A 19,628-nucleotide genomic window follows, 5' to 3' on the forward strand; every position below is an offset into this window, starting at 1 on the left:
TACTCTATCAAATAAAAGTTGATTTAGCTCTTCGAAAACGATAGCGAAGATCAAATTAATTAAAACAACGAAGAGAAGGGAATTAGCAGCAAAACGACAGTCGTTCAACATGGCATGGATAAAAACTACTTAAGTAAAATTTTAGATAAATCTGTAGCCGCTAAACCCACAAAATAAACGAGATTTTTTAAATCTTTAATTTCAATTATGTGGTAAATAATAATGAACTGTGACATCACACAACTAATTGTCCTGAATAATTGATTAAAAGTCAAACAATGTCTGTTAAATAATTCAACCTATGCCCAATAAATCTTAAACCAAGTTCAATTATTAATGATTGGATGTCAGCCAAGATAATAAAGGGCAATGTGACCACGTAATAGTGTGATGTCATTCCAGGTTTTTATTCTAGGAAATAGAGAGAATATATATTTTTAATTTTAGAATTTGTTTTTCTAACTGAAAACACTGCTTAAAAGTCCTGGTGTTTTATCTGGCAACACTAACTAAATATCAAACTTGTTTTATCTGGCAACACTAACTAAATATCAAACTTGTTTTATCTGGCAACACTGGTTAAATATCATAGTTTTATATCTGGCAACACTAACTAAATATCAAAGTTTTTTTCTGGCAACAATAAAATACTTAAACCCCAAAAACAGTTGTTTTTTTTATTCGGAAACACTGCTTAAAGATTTAAGTTTTTTATCTGGCAACACTGGAAATTAAATATTAATTTAATTTGGGAACACTGAATCGCGACGTTGGATCGACTGCGTTCCAGAACTTAAAACTGCCAGATGTTTCATCAAGATGTTTTCGTGGTTTTCGCAATTTCGTTGATGATTTATGACGTCACAGAGGCCTCTTGTTCACGAGAGGAATTCGAATGCTCGAAGTCGCGAAAGTGCATTAAGAGAGATCAGGTAGTAGTTACGTCATGATACAATTTATTCTAGTATGTTTTAACATTGTGATTAAATACTATGAATTGTGACGTAGTTATAGTGAGGTATGGCGTATATGATAAGCGGGCACGAGATGTATGAAATAGAACACCCGTGTTATAACGACTGTCGTTGCCCCGCCATGCGATGATAAATAAGTTACATACGTGGTAACTCATTAGCGGGCACGAGCTGTATGAAACAGAACACCCGTGTTATAACGACTGTCGTTGCCCCGTCATGTGTGGATAAATAAGTTACGTTCATTCATTTGAATATATTTAATTCAAACTTTAAACAATTGGACGAAATAAAAGCGGAATATATTTCTCGATTACGTTTATTACGTCACAGATGCTTATTGATTCTTTTGTTCGTTAATAATGGGTAGCGACATCGCGCTATATTAGAATCAATAACTTTGTTTAAACTTGTGTGGTAACAATCGACCTTATTACGTCACAAAGGTAAGGAACAAATTATGGAACTGTGGAGCAAACGACACGAGCGATGAAAATAAACCACTCGCTAGATGTCACCCGAGGTCCGAGTTTCGTTGCCGTGGTAACGGGATGTGTGTACCACGTGACTGGATAAATAGAGAGGTGACGTTTAATTGAAATTTTTACCCAAGTAGTTTTAGTAGTTTTTACCATAGCGTGTTTTAACGACTGTCGTTTTGCTGCTAATTCTCTTCTCTTCGTTGTTTTAATTAATTTATCTTCGATCTTATTCCAGGAAATAAATAATATTTATATTATGACGTCACACGCAGGTTTATTTATGCGCCGACGGCAGCGACGATGGGGGGGTTCGTGGGTTTCCCTGTATACAAGGAGAGGAGTTCAGGTGTGTGTCGTGACGTAACTGTTTGATGACGTATAATATTAATGACGTAATTTAGTTTAGATGTGACTGTTTAATAGCGTATTAGACTGATGACGTAACTCATTGATGTTGTTGCTCATTGATGACGTCACAATGTCTCAGGTGCCCCACCGGTCGGTGCATTCCCCGATTTAAGGTCTTCGATGGTTTCAAAGATTGTCCGCACGGTGGCGCTGATGAGATGGTTGAGTCAATTTTTGAGTGTGACGTCACAAAGGAATATCGATGCGCTAACGGAAGATGTATTCCGCGTGAATGGGTATTGTGACGTAATTATTATTTTTTTCTACTAACGATTATTACTTGTATTATGACGTCACTACAGGTGAACAATGGATTACGCGACTGCATCGACGGAAATGACGAAAGCATGTTGATGACGTGCAACGATGATGAGGTCACGTGCGGGGGTGGGTGCTTTCCCCGATATGTGGGGTGCGGTGGGTGAGTAGGAGGTTTCCCGTGACGGTAGTATGACATCACTAATATTATGACGTCATGCGTAATATGACGTGACTGGTAGGGTTTTATTATTGTCACAGACATCTAGAATGCACGAAGAGCGAGTTCGCGTGTGTTGTTAATGACGTCATAGAGCGATGTATTCCGCGATCTTGGGTTAACAATGGGTTGGACGATTGTGGGGGCGGAAGTGACGAAGCTTTGACGTCATTACGCTGTCATAGCGACGAGTGGTCATGTGACAATGGAAGGGTTTGTCTACGTCACAATCAGCTTTGTGACGGAGTAGCTGATTGTTTGGATTGTAGTGACGAAACAATCAAGTGCTCTATTGACGTCAGAAGAAGATATTTCTTGTGTCTCGATTCATCTGGAACAATGGGCGAAACAATGGGGTTTGTGACTTCATATAAGATGATGTGACGTCATTTTTGTGGCGTGACGTCGTTTGATTTGTGACGTCACTTTTACATTTCCAGGGAGCACGGTATTGTGACGTCACACTGCATATTAAGAAGTTACTTCTGTGACGGAATAGTCGATTGTTTAGACGGAAGTGACGAACAGGAAGTCGGGGTTGGGTTTAAATGTTACGTCACAAGGACAAGGAAAGGTGGAGGCATAATAATTATTAGAACTCCCTACCCCTACTATTTACAAAACAATGACGTATTGTGACGTAACAGGTATGTCATCAACCAAGAAATGCGTTCTCCCCCTCTCATTGGTCAACGATCACGTGGTCGATTGTGACGATGGTTCGGACGAGAACCAATCAGAGGCCGAGAATTTGATCACGTGTTTAACCGGGAAATTTGATTGGTTAAACCCGGAGAAGGTTCGAACCAATCAAATATGTGATGGGGTCCTCGATTGCTTCGATCTATCTGACGAGTGCCTCTGTGACGTCACAGTACGGAATCGATTGTCCGATGACGTAGGTCACGTGTGTAGTGAGGTAGACGGTGATTGGTCGAGCTCTTGTCCAATAGGAAGCCACCACTGTAAACGGGACAACCAATCAGATATTTGCTTGCCGAGAACTCGGTTTTGTGACAAAACAATCGATTGTGATGACGTCATAGATGAAAGATTCTGCCGCGCGCCGATAATGACGTCACAGAGGAATGCATCCAGTGAGAATACCTTCGATTGTCCGCTAACAGATTCTCTCGAGTATTTCTCATCGAGGTATAGTGACGTCACAATAAAAGCGACGCGATGTGACGGAAGAGCTGAATGCTTCGGAATGTATGACGAATGCAACAATGACGTCAGTGCTGGTGACGTCATATGCGAACAACCTCCGAAATACTGCAAACATTTGGCGGGAAAGTTCTTGTACGTGATTGGTTGATGTTAAACACGTGACGCTTTCTGATTGGTTGTTTTTACAGATGCAGCGAAACATCGTTTCAACCGCTTTACCCTTCTACTGTTTGTGACGGAATAATGGATTGTCATAACGGAATAGATGAGATGTATTGTGACGACATTAGGTTCATCTGTGACGTGGATGTAAGTGATTATGACGTGGCACTGTGTTGATTATTACATAAATTGCAAAAAAAGTAGTTTTTACACGTGGCGTGTTTTAACGACCGTCGTTTTGCCGCCATTTTCCTTCCTTTTCGTTGTTTTAAAAACTTGATCTTCTTTATCGTATTCGCAAGGATAAACAACAAATTGGCTTTTTTATCTTATAATTTGCAGATTAACTCACCGGCGCCACCTAAGGGTAGGAAAGTGAGCATTAAACTCACTCAAGCATGCGACGGTCACGTGGACTGTATGGACCAATCAGACGAGAGGAACTGCTCAAACCATTTTTACTGCCATGACAACGGGATCCCGTTCTTTGTGGATAAGTATGTAGATCTAAGTTTCTATACGACAATTATAGTAGGGTGGGGAAAGATGGGACACCTTTTCACTTATTTTTCCGTCCCATATAGTAGTAAACAAAGAACATTCAAAGAATTATCAAACCGTATCCTCACGACTCTCATAGACCGTTGTTAATTGTTTATATTAACGGTAATTTTATTCGGCAATGCTTTATTTCAGTGTTATTACATGTCTGCTGTTGCCGAATGGTAGGATAAATATGTTATATTTATCCAACAGATTGAAAATACTGGACGGTCATGCCGACTGTGGGGACGGAAGTGACGAATGCCCTGGTCCTGACGTCATCGATCCTATATCGTCACGTGACGAGATGATAAAGTTACCATGGTTACGATGGTTGCTATGGATGGTTGCCATAGTTTCCATATTAGGAAACACGGTTGTTATGGTGACAACGTTTTGGCGGGAACTCGTATCGACCAATCACAACAGGGGTAAAATAGTTTAAAGTTTCTGATTCGTCGAAATCCATGTAATGCCAAATACAAACTTACATGTAGAAGATTAGGGTATCGGTGGTATTCGGAATAAGATGGAACATTTGGTAGTAAACAAACAATATTTACAGAATTACAAATGTTTGATCTTGTTGTTCGAGCTGTATTGACGTCATGAAATTTTAGGAAAGTCTCACAGGGGGTTACCCCAAATCGCTCCTTTGTCGAAATGCAATGACGTGTTGGTGACGAATCTGGCGGCTGCTGACGTCATCACGGGGATTTACCTGGTTAGTTATGACGTCATAATCTGCATATTTCTATAAATGAAACTTATTTATACTCGCATGGTTGGCAGTGACAGTCGTTATTTCGTTATTACATAGGTGTGTGGCTGATAATTTGTACAAGCCATTAGTGACCACTGGGTTGGAGCAATAATTATTGGTTCTTGTCAAAGAACATATACGGCTAATAGTAGCAGCACCGAGACTCGAACATGCCACCTAATTGTTCTTCATTGTTAACTTAACAATCGTCATTGTGACAGCTGATCATCGGGTTCAAAAGTTCAAGTTTCTCCGGTTCATATTGTCAACACAAGGTGTCGTGGCAGAGCAGTTCAACTTGTCGACGTCTCGGGGTGCTCATTATGACGTCATGCGAAGCATCGGTATGTCTGTTTGTGACGTCATAGAACGATAAATTATTATCCCGAAACAAATCTTCTGGCTACTTTATTTTTTCTGGCTATTTTTCAACAATTGTTTGTTTAAAACAAACAACCACTAGAATATATTGACATTGGATTTTAAAAACCACAAAAATTACAAAACCTCACATTCCAGACTGGTATAATGGTGATTATGACGACATATCGTCTCTATGCCGTCATAAAGCCGTGGAAGGTTGGTCACATACGACCTCTAGTGACCGCGCTGTGGATGGGGATGGTTTGGGTTCTTAGTTTCGTCATCGCTGTGATTCCTAATGTCATCGATGACGAATTTGTGACGTCATTGGTCGTCAACAGAAACGGGTTGACGTATTTTGGCTCAGAAGTCGTTTCCAAGGATACAATGACGTCATTCCTGAAGAAGGCGTGCGCGATCGTTCATGACGTCACAACTAAACCGAAGGTCGATAACTTATGAGTATGACGTAACAAGCGCATTTATTCTTAACTAGGTCTCTAAAACAAGACGCACCAATGATGATGGTTCAAGTTTTCAACCGAAATGTTTGAAAGAAAAATCGTAAAACACATATGGCTTTCATGTTTTTATTGAAACTATTCTTAAACTCTTATTCTTACAGGTATGTGACGTCATGAATGGTACGTTTGTGACGTGGAACGACATCAACAAAGGTTTGGGCGAAATGTTTCCTGAGATTGAGTTGGTTGGGAATATCGGCTACTTTGGCAAACATGGCGTCTGTTTGCCAACTTTCTTTCCAACTGTGAAAGATGGGATGACAGGAAGGGCCAAGATTTATACTGGATTTGTAATGGGGGTCAATTTTGTGGCGTTTATATACATTGCATGCGTGTATTTGATGGTGTGGGCTAAGTCTTCAAAGCTCGGGAAAAGAAGAGGAGCTGGCGGGAACGAGAAGCTTAAATCCCCGCGGACTGTTGCGGAAAAGCGCCTTCTTAGTATGCATAAGCGTATAGCTCGTTTGGTGCTTTCAGATTTTTGCTGTTGGATCCCGGCGTGTATTGTGAGCTTCTGCGGGATTTCAGGCGTTGATCTCCCGCAGTGGGTTTATCCTTTCACCGCCGTTGTTCTGCTACCGATTAACAGCGCCCTGAACCCGCTTCTTTACTCTGATGTTATACAGACTGCAGCTTCGAATTTAACATCTAGAATTTTTGGGCGATTCCGCGGGAAATCAAGCCCTCCTATCCCCGCCAACAGCCTCAGCCAGTTTCGACGTTATTCTGTCACCGGGAGAACAGACCAAGCTATTATGACGACAAAAATAATGACGTCACCGAACAATGGAAAACTTTTGAGAGTTAACAATGGAAATGCTGAGTCAGCAAATCATGAATCAGCATTAAAAGTAACAACAAGTTTGAAAACTATTATTTAAACCTCACGTGTTTTAACGACTGTAGTTCTACTGCTAATTCCCTTCGTTGTTTCAATTAATTTGATCTTCGCTATTGTATTCAAAACTTTAAATTACAATTTAAGTTACAGACATCATATATATATATTAGATACATATGATGCATTTTTTTCGCACAATTTCTGCTTCGACTGTTAACATGCGACCTTTACATCTTTCATATTCTTGCTCTCTGTCCCCATCTAGCGAGACATCCTCGTCGCCGAAAAGACGAAATAAATTTCATTCCCTCACCTTCCAACGTTAATTACCCTCCCCGCTTCTCGTTGATTGCCTCGCGCATAAAACGCCGCCTTTGCTACGCGCGCCAGTCACACCACGCTGCAGTTTGGATGAAGCACCAGCAGATTGGGATTATGTGCGTTCCTACTACAAGGCTTGAGTTAAGTATTTGATTACTTGCATTGCTATTATATTACTAACCATTATATGCACCACTACTAACTATATATAGTAACTATATTTATATCATATATTATACTAACATAGTAATGTGCCTTGTGTTTAACTATTATTATTATTAACATTATCTTTCATTCTAGAATCTAGATACAGGTATCAGCGATCTCTTTATTACGTCACTCGCATTTTGACGTCTGTTCGTGTTTGCTATTTAATCTTAAATTACGTCACCATGCCTATTCGTTACGTCAATGTTTATTACGTCACTCGCGACGTTGCGTTCGCTGTAGCCGCTACGTCACAATATTCGTTATCCTGCTTCGCGTTTCACAAACTCTATTATCGCGGTTAGCCAGTTACGTCACTTATACGCTTGTGATGTCACAATACGTTTTATTTACTAGTGCGTTTCGCGATTTTTTTTCAATGGGGCCCCATGCGCGTTTTGCGTCGACGCAAGGCACATTACTTGTATATTCTAATTATATTTGCGCTATGAGCGCGAAGCAATAAGATTAAAAAATTGGTAAAGTATAAATTGGCATTATTACGTACATAAGCTCTTTTCTAGAAACTTCGATGATCTGACGTCACAGAAGCAGTGATGACGTAACAAGAACCTGCTTCGTAAGTTCATTGTTTCGCCATAAAAGTAAATTGTTTTAAAGTTTGTTTCACAGATTATGGGTATGTGACGTCACAGAGAAATCCGCCATCACCGAAGAATTGTGTTCAAGGTGATTATGACGTAACATAGTTTAAGATGATTTCGTAACAATGCTGATTGTTGCAGATGGAAAAAGACGAGAAAAAAAGCGCAAGGTAATTTATATTCAAACCAATATATAGTTAAGCACGTAGTGTTGTAGCTTGCCCTTTAGTTCTGATAAAAACAAAAACATTTTATTAGAGTTTTATGTTTATTATTATATAGTAAGTTGGGGAAAGACGGGACACCTTTAGCACATGATATCCAAATATCCTGATCGTGTTTTAAACAATTAACAATGGTATATGGGAGCCGTGAGGATTCGGTTTTATAATTCCTTGAATTCTCTGATTACTACGAAATATATAAGACGACAAAATCGAATGAAAAGGTATTCCATCTTACCCCAGTTTATTATACATTCCAAGTTAACGAATGTTATTTTTAGATGAAAAACAAAGAAGAAGACGCCAATATAAAGATGTCGGTTTGAGGTGTTTGTAGGCTTAAGTGTGTATAGGCCTACTATAAGTGTGTATAGGCTTAGTATAGGTGTGTACGCGCGAAGAAAGAAGATCAAAGACGCCGACAAAGGATGTCGGTTTCAGGTGGTTTAGGCTTAGTGTTTAAGTATGAGTGTGTTTGTTTGTGTTAGCTGGTGCACTCATACAGTGATGCCAGCTATTTTTTGCTGGGTCTAATGTTGCCAGCTATGTCCCCAAGCACTTTTTCGTGCTTCTTCATGTATTTGAAACAAATGTAAAGGAATTGTTGCAACAATCTTACTTGATAAAGATTAGCATCTACTGTAATGTTCATTCCTTCCCGAGTGTTTTATCTGTCGGGACTTGAATCTTACAGTGGTTTTGTATTGTCTTGGTTTGCTTTGCGAGAACTCTGTCTTGGTACACATATACTCGAGTAATATCAACGCGCAGTGTAATATATACATTAACTTTTAATTCCCTTTTAATCGATTTAAATAATTTAACTTTAAATGTTTACCCAACGAGTTTTTTAATTAAACACATAACATCGCGTATGGCGTAATTTGGACGATGGCCACGTCACAATTACGCTTCACGTCGATGCGGTGGGTCAGCAACGTCATGACCCTGCGTTCGGTGCGGTTACGTCACGGTCGGTTTAGTTACGTTACAGCTGCGGGTTTGTTACGTGGACGTCGCCGCTTTGCGGTACGTAACAGCCACAGTATGTCGTAACGGTCGATGTGGTGCGTAACAGCCGGACGATATTATATTGTGTGAAGATACGACGAGGGTATCGCGGTACCAGGATGTTTTCTTAATAAGCGATCGGGTGATGCAGGGCCATTGTTGGCTTTGACTCCTTGCAGGTGGGCACTTGGTAGCGTGCGCACTGCGGGGCTTTTGTATAAGATTGTTGTAGCTTTTCGTTTGTCGGTGTTTCAATGATCATGTTGCGCTTCTTATATGCTTGTTGGTGTGACTGAGTTTATTGTTGCGCTGTATTATTTTTGTCAATGGGTTTCTTTTCCTTGCTTTGGGTAAGGTCTATCCAGCAAAGGGTTTCTCACCAGAGTAGAAACCCACTACCATTGGCTGGGGGCTTGTCGTGCCGTAGTGGCTTTTCACCAACGCCAGCCACACAAACTATGAAGGTATTTTAATCCTGTTTTTATTTTACAGAAGTAACCAATATTACAGCGCCACCACCCGGACATAATATGAAAATTCTGTACCGCTTGGTGTCAAATAGATATTCTATTAAACTCTTGTATTATGCTGCAAAATTTAAAAATAAAATTTAATATCTTCTAAACAGTGTTGTTTTAGCCAAATTGACTTTAAAATAACATTTATTTATTTTGTTTACAAAAAGTTTAAAATTGTAAAAGGCTAAAAAACGGGAATGTGGACTCAGAATTATAGATGTCATATATAAATTTATACTATTTCTATGCGGCTTCCATGTTAGCTTTGGAAAAAAAGCAAATATAAAGATTTTAAATTCAACTTTGAGACAAAACTAGTTATTTTCCATTTTTTTATTGTTAAATTATGACGCGCACGTTAAAAATACCGAATGTTAGCAAGTTACATTTCTAAAGATTGAAATATTTCTCCGAATTCGTATGAGTAACGTTTTTAAACATGCTGTATACGTTTACTATCGTTGTCATGACGTAATTTGTGTGAAGCAGTTCCAACATTAGGTTTTAGTTTGTTGAAAAGGTGTAGTACATAAAGCAAAGTTATTGTATTAAATTATTTCATATTAAAAACGTTCTTCGTATGTGAAAACATGTTTGCTGTTACAGGTGTCAGGTGTGCTGAAAGATTGCTTGTTTGGGATAAAAGTTTTTAAACTTTATGTTTTTAGTTTTGCAGAGATAAAACCTGAATAATTTAAAGTTGATTTTAAATATTTAAATAAAATGTCGTATAACGGCATCGGACTAAACACTGTCCGTGGTAGTGGAACAAATGGGTACGTGCAGCGTAATTTATCGACTATACGGCGAGTTAAAGATCGGAGCGAGTTTAAAACTGACGAGGATTTCAAACAACTCGATTCTAGGATGGAGAAGAAACCGAACGCAGAGTTGATTCTCCATGGGTTGAAGAGGAGAGTGGAAGTGAAGTGTATGGAGTTGAGAGATTTGATGGAAGAGCAGGGTTACGAGGAAGAGGAGATCGATAAGAAGGTTGGGACGTATCGGAAGATGCTGAGCGAGAGTAAAGAGACGATCGGGGGGAAGGAGGACGCGACAGGGAGGCCGATACTTACCGAGACGCACCAGATTGCCGAGATGAAAGAAAAGGAGAATGAGGTTTTGAGAGCCGCGTTTGGGATAAGGAAAGATTATGTGAAGGGGAGCGCGTTTGTTGGAAATAATCCTCTGCAGAAGAAAGAGGAGGAAGTGGAGAATAATAAGATGATCAGGTCCCCGAGTGAATCCCCGCCTCCCAAGGAAGCAAAAAAGAAGAAGAAGAAAAAAGTGAAACGAAAATCGAAAAAATCTCACAAGAAAAATTCTTCATCTGACAGCGAGTCTGAAAGTGAGGTCGAAAAAAAGAAAAAATCTCGAAAGAAGAAACGAAAGAAATCCGTTAGTGAGAGCAGATCAGATGAAGATGTTCGAAGATCAAAGAAGTCAAAAGATAAATCAAGGAGGGATGCAAGCGCTTCCAGAAGAAAGGAAGAAAAATCCCGACGAAAGAAAAATAGTCCTGATGTAAATGAAGAGGAATTGAAGATCAAACGGAATTACATCAGCGGTGTTTCGCCTGTTGATCCTTACCAACGGCCTGTGAAAAAGGCCCCGTTGGTAAAAAAGAAAAAACGCGCTGAATCCTTGGAAAGATCTTCGAGTAGTGATGGGAGTCCTCCACCTCCCAAGAGGAGATCTCCTGTGAGGAGCAGGGATCATGGGGAGTGGAGACGAAGAGATGGAAGATCAGGTTCGATGAGTCGAAGGAGGAAGTCCGTTGATGTTGGGAGATCGGATAAAGATCTTCATCCTAGGAGGCGAGGTAAAAGATCGCCGAGAAAACGAGATGAGTCGCCAAAGAGACGAGATCATGCGTCGCCACAGAGACAGAAACGGTCACCACCACTTAAGCGGGAAGAATCACCAACAAGGAAACAAGATCTTTCGTCGACTCGGCAACAACGAGAAGACCAATCTTCGTCACGAAAACGTGGTCGATCGTCTCCAAGGAAACAAGAAGAAACATCGCCACAAAAACATGAAAAAGTTAAAGCAAAAATTATCCGGCAAGTATCTAGCTCTTCGTCATCATCTAGTGGCGAGGATGACGCAAGATCTTCGAAGAAACATTCCAAGAAAAAAGTTGCTACTAAGAAGAAGAAGAAAGAGTCTTCTTCCGGTAGTGATGATTCATCCCAAGATGAAGTAAAAAGAGGTGAGAAAGATGGCTCATCTAGTTCGGAAGAAGATGTTGAGGTGCGTCGTAAATCACCTGGGATGAAACGTACATCACTTGAAAGGTATCGTGATTCTCGTGAAAGGAATCGAGAATCACATCGCAGAACTGCAGAATCACGTGAGAGAAATCGTGGTTCTGGTGAGAAGATGCCAGAATCACGTGAAAGAAATCATGAAAGAAAGGAAACGAAAGAAAAAAGAGATCTCTCACATGAAAGAAATGTTTCACGTGAGAGAAAGTCGGAATCAAATGAGAGAGAACCTGAATCCAAAGAAAAAAGAAATCTCTCGCATAATAGAAATAATAAATCGCGTGAGAGAAATCAAAACAGGAAAGAGTCCAGAGGAAAAAGAAGTGTCTCACGTGAGAGAAATCGTGCCCCACCTGAGAGAAAACATGAGAGAAAAGAAATTAAAGAAAAAAGGGATCTCTCACATGATAGGAATAAGTCACGCGAGAGAAAACCGGAATCAAAAGAACAAAGGCGAGAATCCCATGAAACAAAAGTTAAACCTTCACGTGATCGTAAACGTCATGAATCACCGATGAAGAAGGTAAGGCACAGATCTTCTTCCAGTTCCTCATCATCTAGTTCTTCTGGATCGGACAGTGATGCTCATTCCTCCTCATCAAGTAGCTCAAGTAACTCCTCCAGTGGTTCTCCTCAAAGATTATCCAAGAAGCAACAAAAATCTTCATCTCCAAAATCTCAGGAGGTGAGGAGAAATAAAAGTCCTTTGAGAAGATCAAGAGATGAGAGGAAACCTCAACAGAAGATGAAGTCACCATCGCAAAGTCCTCCACCTCGGAAACGAAAATCTCCCGTAAGGAAGAAGTCCTCAAGTCCTCCGGATCAAAGAAGCAAGTCCCCTATCCGGAGGAAAGAAGATTCAGATGACTCCGAAGATTCAAAGATCCCTCCAAAGATGTACAGCTCGCCAAAACGAAGTCCGGAGCCAAAACGGAGGCGAGAAGAAAGTCCTGTCCGGCGACGAAGATCAAGAAGTCCATATCGAGGTCGCAGGTCACCTGGAGGACCAGGGAGGAGAGGAGGCTATCCTAGAAGGTGGTCACCTCGTCGAAGATCAAGGTCCCCTCGTCGGAGGACCCGTTCTCCTCGAAGAAGATTCGGAAACCCGAGATCCGAGGATCGGAGACGATCAAGATCGCCACGAAGATCTCCCAACAGAAGACGAAGATCGCCAGAGGATAGAAAGGTATCCCCAGATCGGAAGAAAACCTCCGAAAACAGGCGAAGATCGTCGCGATCGTTAAGTTACTCCCCCCTCCGTAAACGACCCGGAATCGCCGCAACCTCCGATTCATCATCAGATTCCTCTTCTTCCTCATCATCCTCTTCATCTGAGGATTAGGTCCTGATGTTGGGAATCGCACCCCACCATCGCGGAAGAAACAATGATTTTTAATTCAACTTTTGTAAAAATTGTGAAACTTAAACTTTTTTTATTTTTTTCATTTTTAAAAATTTAAATTTTTTGTGAAAATTTCGACCTATAACTTCGATTTCTTGGTTAATATTTTTTCTATGTTGCCATTCATGAGTAATTGTTAAAACTGCCCGTTTTTCCTGTTTGTTTATAAAACTACAACTTTTATTTTTATCACTAATTCGAAAACAATGTTAATTATGATGTCATAAATACTACCCGATCCAAATATTTGTAAACAATAACGTTTGTGATGTATTAGAGAAGTTAGGATAGTGATGTCATAATGAGCTTACCCCAACCTTACCACCAACGCCACCATAGCGCCGGAAACCAATCGAAACGACGAACTGCTAGCCAGGGAGGATCACTGGATGTTGGCGAAACATCTTCAGGGAGGAGACGACCGGGATCCGAGTCCGATGTCCTCGAGTCAAGGGGAGCTGATGTCACTCTTCGCCACCAGGTGGGGTTAAAGTGTTGGAAATAACTGATTTATATTTATTCTCCGCGATTTTGTATTTATTGCTGTAAGGTGCAGGAGAAAATTCCTGTAAGGTGCAGGAGAAAAAAAGAGTAAAAATTTTTGTTCACGAAGTGGAAAGGATCGAAGCCACTGAATACCAAATAGCCAAAATCTTGCTTCAACTCATGAAGTGGGGTGCAGCCGTTTGTTAATGTTTGCAATCGTACTGTTTTTCGTAATTTTTATTGCAATAAAAAATAAAAAATTAAATATATTATATATATATATTTTCTGAAAGGCAATGACAGCCTTGTCATCTGGTGGAGAGGGTAATTTATTGGAACAGTTTTTTTTGGGAAATAAGTTGGATCCAATCAATTTAACAAATTTCTGTTATTTCCGCTACAGACGTAATGTAATTGTCTTTTTACTCTAGTTTAAAAACCTTAATCTTTTTTATTCCAACGTTTCGTCTGTTATACAGCAAACATCACCAGCGTTAGATTCAACCCCAATCTACAACAAGTGTATTGTGATTGTAACTTAGGTACCATACATTACCATACATTGTATCTTATCGCAACTAAACTGATATTTTCTCCCAGGACTCCCTAATGTTGGCTTACCATCATCGGCCGTCAGTTGTAGCTTCACACAACACAGCACTTGGTAAGTATAGCTTGGAAGTTTGGATATTGAAAAAGCTTCCCTATAGTGTGGGTCGTGTTTGTGTCTATATGCCACCAACAGACCAAAATATCAACCACATTATTCTCTTCCAATTTGAAACTATATTTTAAATAGTCATAGATAATAAATAAACATAAATGGCTCGTTGTTTGTCTGGTAGGTGTAGCGACCTCGCTTATTTCAATTAAACGACTGTTGTTTTGTAGCTAGATCCTGTCTTTCCATTTTGTATACTACCCTAACGTTCATGACAAAAAGACACAAGCAGTGGTGCAGCCAGGGGGGTTTAGGGTGTCGCGACCCCCCCCCCAAAAATTATATATATAATTGAAAAAATATATTTTTGCTTACCACCCCCCAGCTGGGTTAAACGCACCCATACGACAAACGAAGCCAGTTCATGTTTGGACACAAACGGAGGTTTGTAAATGGTTGAAACGCCATCTACCTGAGGACCAAGCTCATTATACTGAGTTATTTGCATACCATGATATCACAGGTACCATTGTTATGTCATTATTGTTGTTGTGGTTACAGTTATTACCTCCCGATCAGAGGATGCTAGGTTCAAGGCTTGGTGCTGTTGCGGGCGTATGTGTCCTTGTGCAAGACAGCTAACGGCAATTGCCCCATACCAGGGGTCATTACTGAGTTGTCTAATTTATCAGCCATCAGAAAAACAATCACCTACAAAGTTACATACGTGGTAACTCATAAGCGGACACGAGGTGTATGAAACAGAACACCCGTGTTATAACGACTGTCGTTACCCCACCATGCGAGGATAAATAAGCTACATACGTGTTAACTTGTAAGTTGGCACGAGGTGAATAAAACAGATCACCCGTGTTATATTGACAGTCATTGCCGGACCATGCGAAGATAAATAAGTTACATACACTTCACTCCACGCAGGCAAAACTTTGCTTGGTTTGAACGAAATCAAACTAACACGAATGGGAGTTTGTGATACTGGACATAGAAACAATATATTGCATGAGATATTAAAGCTGCAGATGAAAGATTACATGCAATGTTTCAAAGGGTTGCAGACCGGTGGGTTGACTTTATATAGTTGTGTGGTTATCGGGTGATTATTCAGTGGAGAATCTTTTCTCAACATAGGATACAGGAATTTTATTTATAAAAAGTCAGTTCTTACCTTGTATGCGTTTTTGTATCGCTGATGCTTTGGGTTTTGTTGCAAAACAAATGGTGCAGACAGTTTCTAAAAGGCTGGTTTTCATTTTTATATTTTGTTAAATAATTTTTAAACCCGTTTTTTTTACTTTCAGCTGGTATGTTTGATATACAATGAGGGTTGTGATGTCATAGTTGGAAGTTGTGTTGTCATAGTTGGAAGTTGTGATGTCATCGTTGGAAGTTTTGATGTCATCGTTGGAAGTTTTGATGTCATCGTTGGAAGTTTTGATGTCATAATGAAAGTTGTGATGTCATATTGAAAGTTGTGATGTCATAATGAAAGTTGTGATGTCATATTGAAAGTTGTGATGTCATATTGAAAGTTGTGATGTCATAATGAAAGTTGTGATGTCAAATTGAAAGTTGTGATGTCATATTGTGGATTGTGATGTCATAGTGGGGATTATGATGCAATACTGCCATATTTGTTGTATGTTGTCATGGTAATTTCAGTATTACTTGTTCCGAATAAAATTAACGATAATTCGAAAATAGTTTATTCATGCAACGAAACATAGAAATCATGCAAAACATCAATAATAGGTACAGCAGTGTTGCCAGATATATTTAGCATAGTTTGTGAAACATTAGAAGTTATTGGGAAACACTGAGGTCCGCATAATACTTGTGGATAATTCAACAACATTTTTTGGGCATTTATTTGCATACCAATGGTTTATAACGAATAAAAGCACCAAGTATTTACCCTAATAAAGACAAATATGGGACATTGATTTGTCGGTATTGTAATAAATTGCCAGAAAAGCTGTCTTCGAGTTACAACATCCATGGGTTCATACCAGGGGACCGGGATTCAGGTCAGAGGCTATTTCGCCCTTTACGTGTTTGCTAACATAGTACCAGGGTTGTTATAAAAATATTAAACAAACCAAACGTTTGGTTTGTTATTATAAATGTATTAGAGTATATAAACACTTATGCTGTTTAGTGTAACAACAATGCAATAATGATAAAATAAAGTTAAAAATAAAAATAATATAAATTGCACGAAATTATTTCGTTGTTTGATTTCTATCTTTGATGAGTAACAATGGAAACATTCCGATAATACATCCGATGACAATGCCCATTGCTTTACCCTGTGTGATGTCATATTTATATAAAATAAATTTTAAACAATAATAAAATCAATTACCCACAAAGTTACATACGTGGTAACTCGTAAGCAGACACGAGGTGTATGAAACAGAACACCTGTGGTATAACGACTGTCATCGCCCGCCATGCGAGGATAAATAAGTTACATACGTGGTAACTCGCAAGCAGACACAAGGTGTATGAAACAGAACACCCGTGTTATAACGACTGCCGTTGTTCCATCATTGCCCGCCATGCGAGGATAAATAACCCTGACATTTATTAACACAATATGATGCTCTTGTCCCAATGGGTTTGTTAATATTGATGTGAAATTACTTCTGTCTGATGGGAATTTAAGTTTCACATTGATTGTGAAATAATTAAGTTTATTTATGGAGGGTGGGGAATGACAAGCTATTGGTGGCCATGTAACCTGGGTGTTTTGTTTAACACTTTGTGCCTAATTTATGTGAAACAAATCTAACTTATTGGTTGTAATGTTTACTGATTAATCCAGTGCAAAAAATTTCAAGGTTGGCCTGCCCACCCTGCCACCCCAGGTTTGGCGCCTAAACACTTGTATTGTACAATTTGTACGCCTATTGTTTGAGCTAAAACCATAAACGCCAAACTTTTTAAACACAGTGGAGGCAGGGTACTGAAACACCCATTCCACCAGCCCAGGTTTAGTGCCTTTATTATTACGACAAGAAACTTACAAAGTTTGAAACAATTCTCGTTGCTGATAGTTCTAGTTGTGCTGGTGTAAGATCGGGGGTCGGGAGTCCAAGTTTGCAACATAATAGCTCAACGTAACCTGCCAACCTGTAAGATGTATAAAATAAATAAATAAAAATATATACTGTACAGTCGATAATATTGCCATGAGCAGGATTAATTTAAAGTTGATTTTTTGGACAAAACATGGCCTCAGTTTAAAAGCTTATTCTAACCTGCTAACATTTGATGGGGTTGGTTAAAGTTGTTTTATACAACCAAGGTAATGTGGGGGGGGGTGAAAGTACATACTTGATATTATAGCTATTAGAAGAACTGCATTTAAAGTTGATTAAAAGTTCTTATATCAAAAAAACTTTTGCACCAACTAAATTTCGGAAAAAAGAAGATATTGTTTTATTTATTTATTCGAATACGATAGAAAGATAACTTGTATTTCAGTCGCTGTTTTTATTAAAAATTTAAACAAATTAATCACCCAATTCCTGCAAGATCTGAGATGAGATTTCCCAAAGCTGCAGCTGAAAAGTAAAGAAATCATTAATTATGAATATCAAGGTTACAATTATCAAGTATAGACTCATTATACTATAGCAGATGTTTCACCAAGTCTACTCAGTATTGTACAAGCACTGATAATGCCAACAGTGAAACATGTGTAGTAACAAAATACCTGTGTTATAACGACTGTCGTTGCCCCGCCATGCGAGGATAAATAAGTTACATACGTGGTAACTGGTAAGCGGGCACGAGGTGTATGAAACAGAACATCCGTGTTATAACAATCAATAAGTACATACATAACTACATTACCAGCCATGGTTGTAATTCCCAACGTGGCGCCAATCTTTACATCGATGTACTCTCCCTATTCATAGAAACAACATTAATAATTGATGACATAAGCGTCGTACAAAGCACTTACAGCTAATATCATGATGGCGTTATCGAGGAACCCGAAGCCAATGAATGGTGCGCAGTGGTACGTGAATACTGGGGAAGAAATGTAAATTTAAACACATTTTATATGCGTACTGTTGCTGCAAGGCCTATTATAGGACATTAAAAGATCATCTGGCAATTTGGTTACGGGTTTGTTCATGGCCCACCATTTCGTGCATATATGTGAATACGGGGGAAGAAATGGTGGTTTAAACATCTGTTTAATACTTGATACCTAAATGATTTGTTTTGATTCTTTGAACTTGATGACGAAAATCGCAATTAACATAAGAATTAATAAGATAACAAAAATGAGATAACAAACACAAATTTCCTAATAAGTCTTACCGCAAACATTTTGGCACATACATTCATTTTGAATTTTGAGTTGACACAATTCATTTTGAATGCTTAGGTTTAAAAACTAAAACCATCCTTTGTGATGTCGAAGTTAAAAAGTGTTTTAATTGAAAGAAAAATCGCATAAAGATATAAAATAACTCACATAGGTTTAGCTGGGACCTTGTTATTGTAGCTTTGGTGTTCTCTGTAATGTATTCATAAAAGTTTTAAATATTTTCAAATGATTAACAATTGGATCAAATAATAAAAAACTCCAACCCAGTGGTCACTAATGGGTTGTCTAAATCGCCAGCAATACAGGAAAACATTGTCCATAAATTACATACGTGGTAACTTGTAAGCGGGCATAAGGTGTATGCAACAGAACACTCATGTTATAATGACTGTCGTTGCCCCGTCATGCGAGGATAAATAAGTTACATACTTGGTAACTCATAAGCGGGCACGGGGTGTATGAAACAAAACACCCGTGTTATAAAAAATGTTGTTTTTTGGCCACATGTTCATTTCCTCCTATATTATCCTCACACTGGTTGAAACTTTACCTCCATTTGATTCTTGGTATTTATTTAACTCGTTGAACAAATTCTCGCGATCTTTTTTATTCAATATTTTCACAAACTTTGACGTTTGCGCCGGATCGTACACAGGTGTGGCTTTTAACCGGAACCTTGAGGTTATGAAACTTTGCTTCTTGTTTTCTTCTCTATTTTGTGAAAACCGACATTTCGTTGCAAAAATTAAGCATTTTGAATCAGTTTGTTTAAAAGTTTGGAAGCATTTCGTCAAAAATTGTTTTTGAAAAAAAACTTTTGAATTCATAGTTCATTGTGTTGACTATGGT

General features: G+C 39.0%; 4 protein-coding genes and 1 long non-coding RNA gene across 6 annotated transcripts; 4 read left to right on the forward strand and 1 right to left on the reverse strand.

Moving 5' to 3' along the window:
• The first annotated feature begins 529 nt into the window (after positions 1-529).
• On the forward strand, positions 530-6,861 carry LOC108949605 (low-density lipoprotein receptor-related protein 2-like). Its single transcript, XM_018812396.2, has 15 exons — positions 530-932; positions 1,421-1,558; positions 1,729-1,802; positions 1,944-2,100; positions 2,167-2,285; positions 2,384-2,698; positions 2,783-2,916; positions 2,990-3,644; positions 3,701-3,821; positions 4,017-4,171; positions 4,431-4,648; positions 4,838-4,941; positions 5,202-5,324; positions 5,500-5,790; positions 5,969-6,861. The coding sequence occupies exons 1-15, from the start codon at positions 807-809 to the stop codon at positions 6,746-6,748; spliced, it is 3,510 nt and encodes a 1,169-aa protein (XP_018667941.2). The 5' UTR covers positions 530-806; the 3' UTR covers positions 6,749-6,861.
• An 849-nt stretch (positions 6,862-7,710) lies between these two features.
• On the forward strand, positions 7,711-8,872 carry LOC113474337. Its single transcript, XR_003396000.1, has 4 exons — positions 7,711-7,816; positions 7,870-7,926; positions 7,983-8,011; positions 8,347-8,872. It is a non-coding gene; the product is annotated as an uncharacterized LOC113474337 (long non-coding RNA).
• A 1,394-nt stretch (positions 8,873-10,266) lies between these two features.
• Positions 10,267-13,544, forward strand: LOC100187419 (serine/arginine repetitive matrix protein 2). Its single transcript, XM_026834948.1, has 2 exons — positions 10,267-12,004; positions 12,044-13,544. The coding sequence occupies exons 1-2, from the start codon at positions 10,318-10,320 to the stop codon at positions 13,204-13,206; spliced, it is 2,850 nt and encodes a 949-aa protein (XP_026690749.1). The 5' UTR covers positions 10,267-10,317; the 3' UTR covers positions 13,207-13,544.
• On the forward strand, positions 13,472-16,132 carry LOC100185034 (sterile alpha motif domain-containing protein 12-like). Of its 2 annotated transcripts, XM_009860758.3 has the most exons (5): positions 13,472-13,747; positions 14,353-14,416; positions 14,799-14,936; positions 15,353-15,493; positions 15,733-16,132. In XM_009860758.3, the coding sequence occupies exons 1-5, from the start codon at positions 13,568-13,570 to the stop codon at positions 15,753-15,755; spliced, it is 546 nt and encodes a 181-aa protein (XP_009859060.1). In that variant the 5' UTR covers positions 13,472-13,567; the 3' UTR covers positions 15,756-16,132. The 2 variants fall into 2 exon arrangements, with proteins under 2 accessions (XP_009859060.1, XP_026690751.1); XM_026834950.1 differs by lacking the exon at positions 15,353-15,493.
• Positions 16,122-19,626, reverse strand: LOC100184985 (transmembrane protein 65-like). The gene is made up of 7 exons (XM_002124772.4): positions 19,330-19,626; positions 18,927-18,968; positions 18,405-18,472; positions 18,293-18,347; positions 17,958-18,000; positions 17,461-17,566; positions 16,122-16,740 (listed from the first exon to the last, which is right to left on the reverse strand). The coding sequence occupies exons 1-7, from the start codon at positions 19,604-19,606 to the stop codon at positions 16,654-16,656; spliced, it is 678 nt and encodes a 225-aa protein (XP_002124808.1). The 5' UTR covers positions 19,607-19,626; the 3' UTR covers positions 16,122-16,653.
• Positions 19,627-19,628: the final 2 nt, after the last annotated feature.

The sequence above is a fragment of the Ciona intestinalis genome, chromosome 7 (genome assembly GCF_000224145.3).
Source record: "Ciona intestinalis chromosome 7, KH, whole genome shotgun sequence".
In the NCBI taxonomy this organism is placed as follows: domain Eukaryota; kingdom Metazoa; phylum Chordata; class Ascidiacea; order Phlebobranchia; family Cionidae; genus Ciona; species Ciona intestinalis.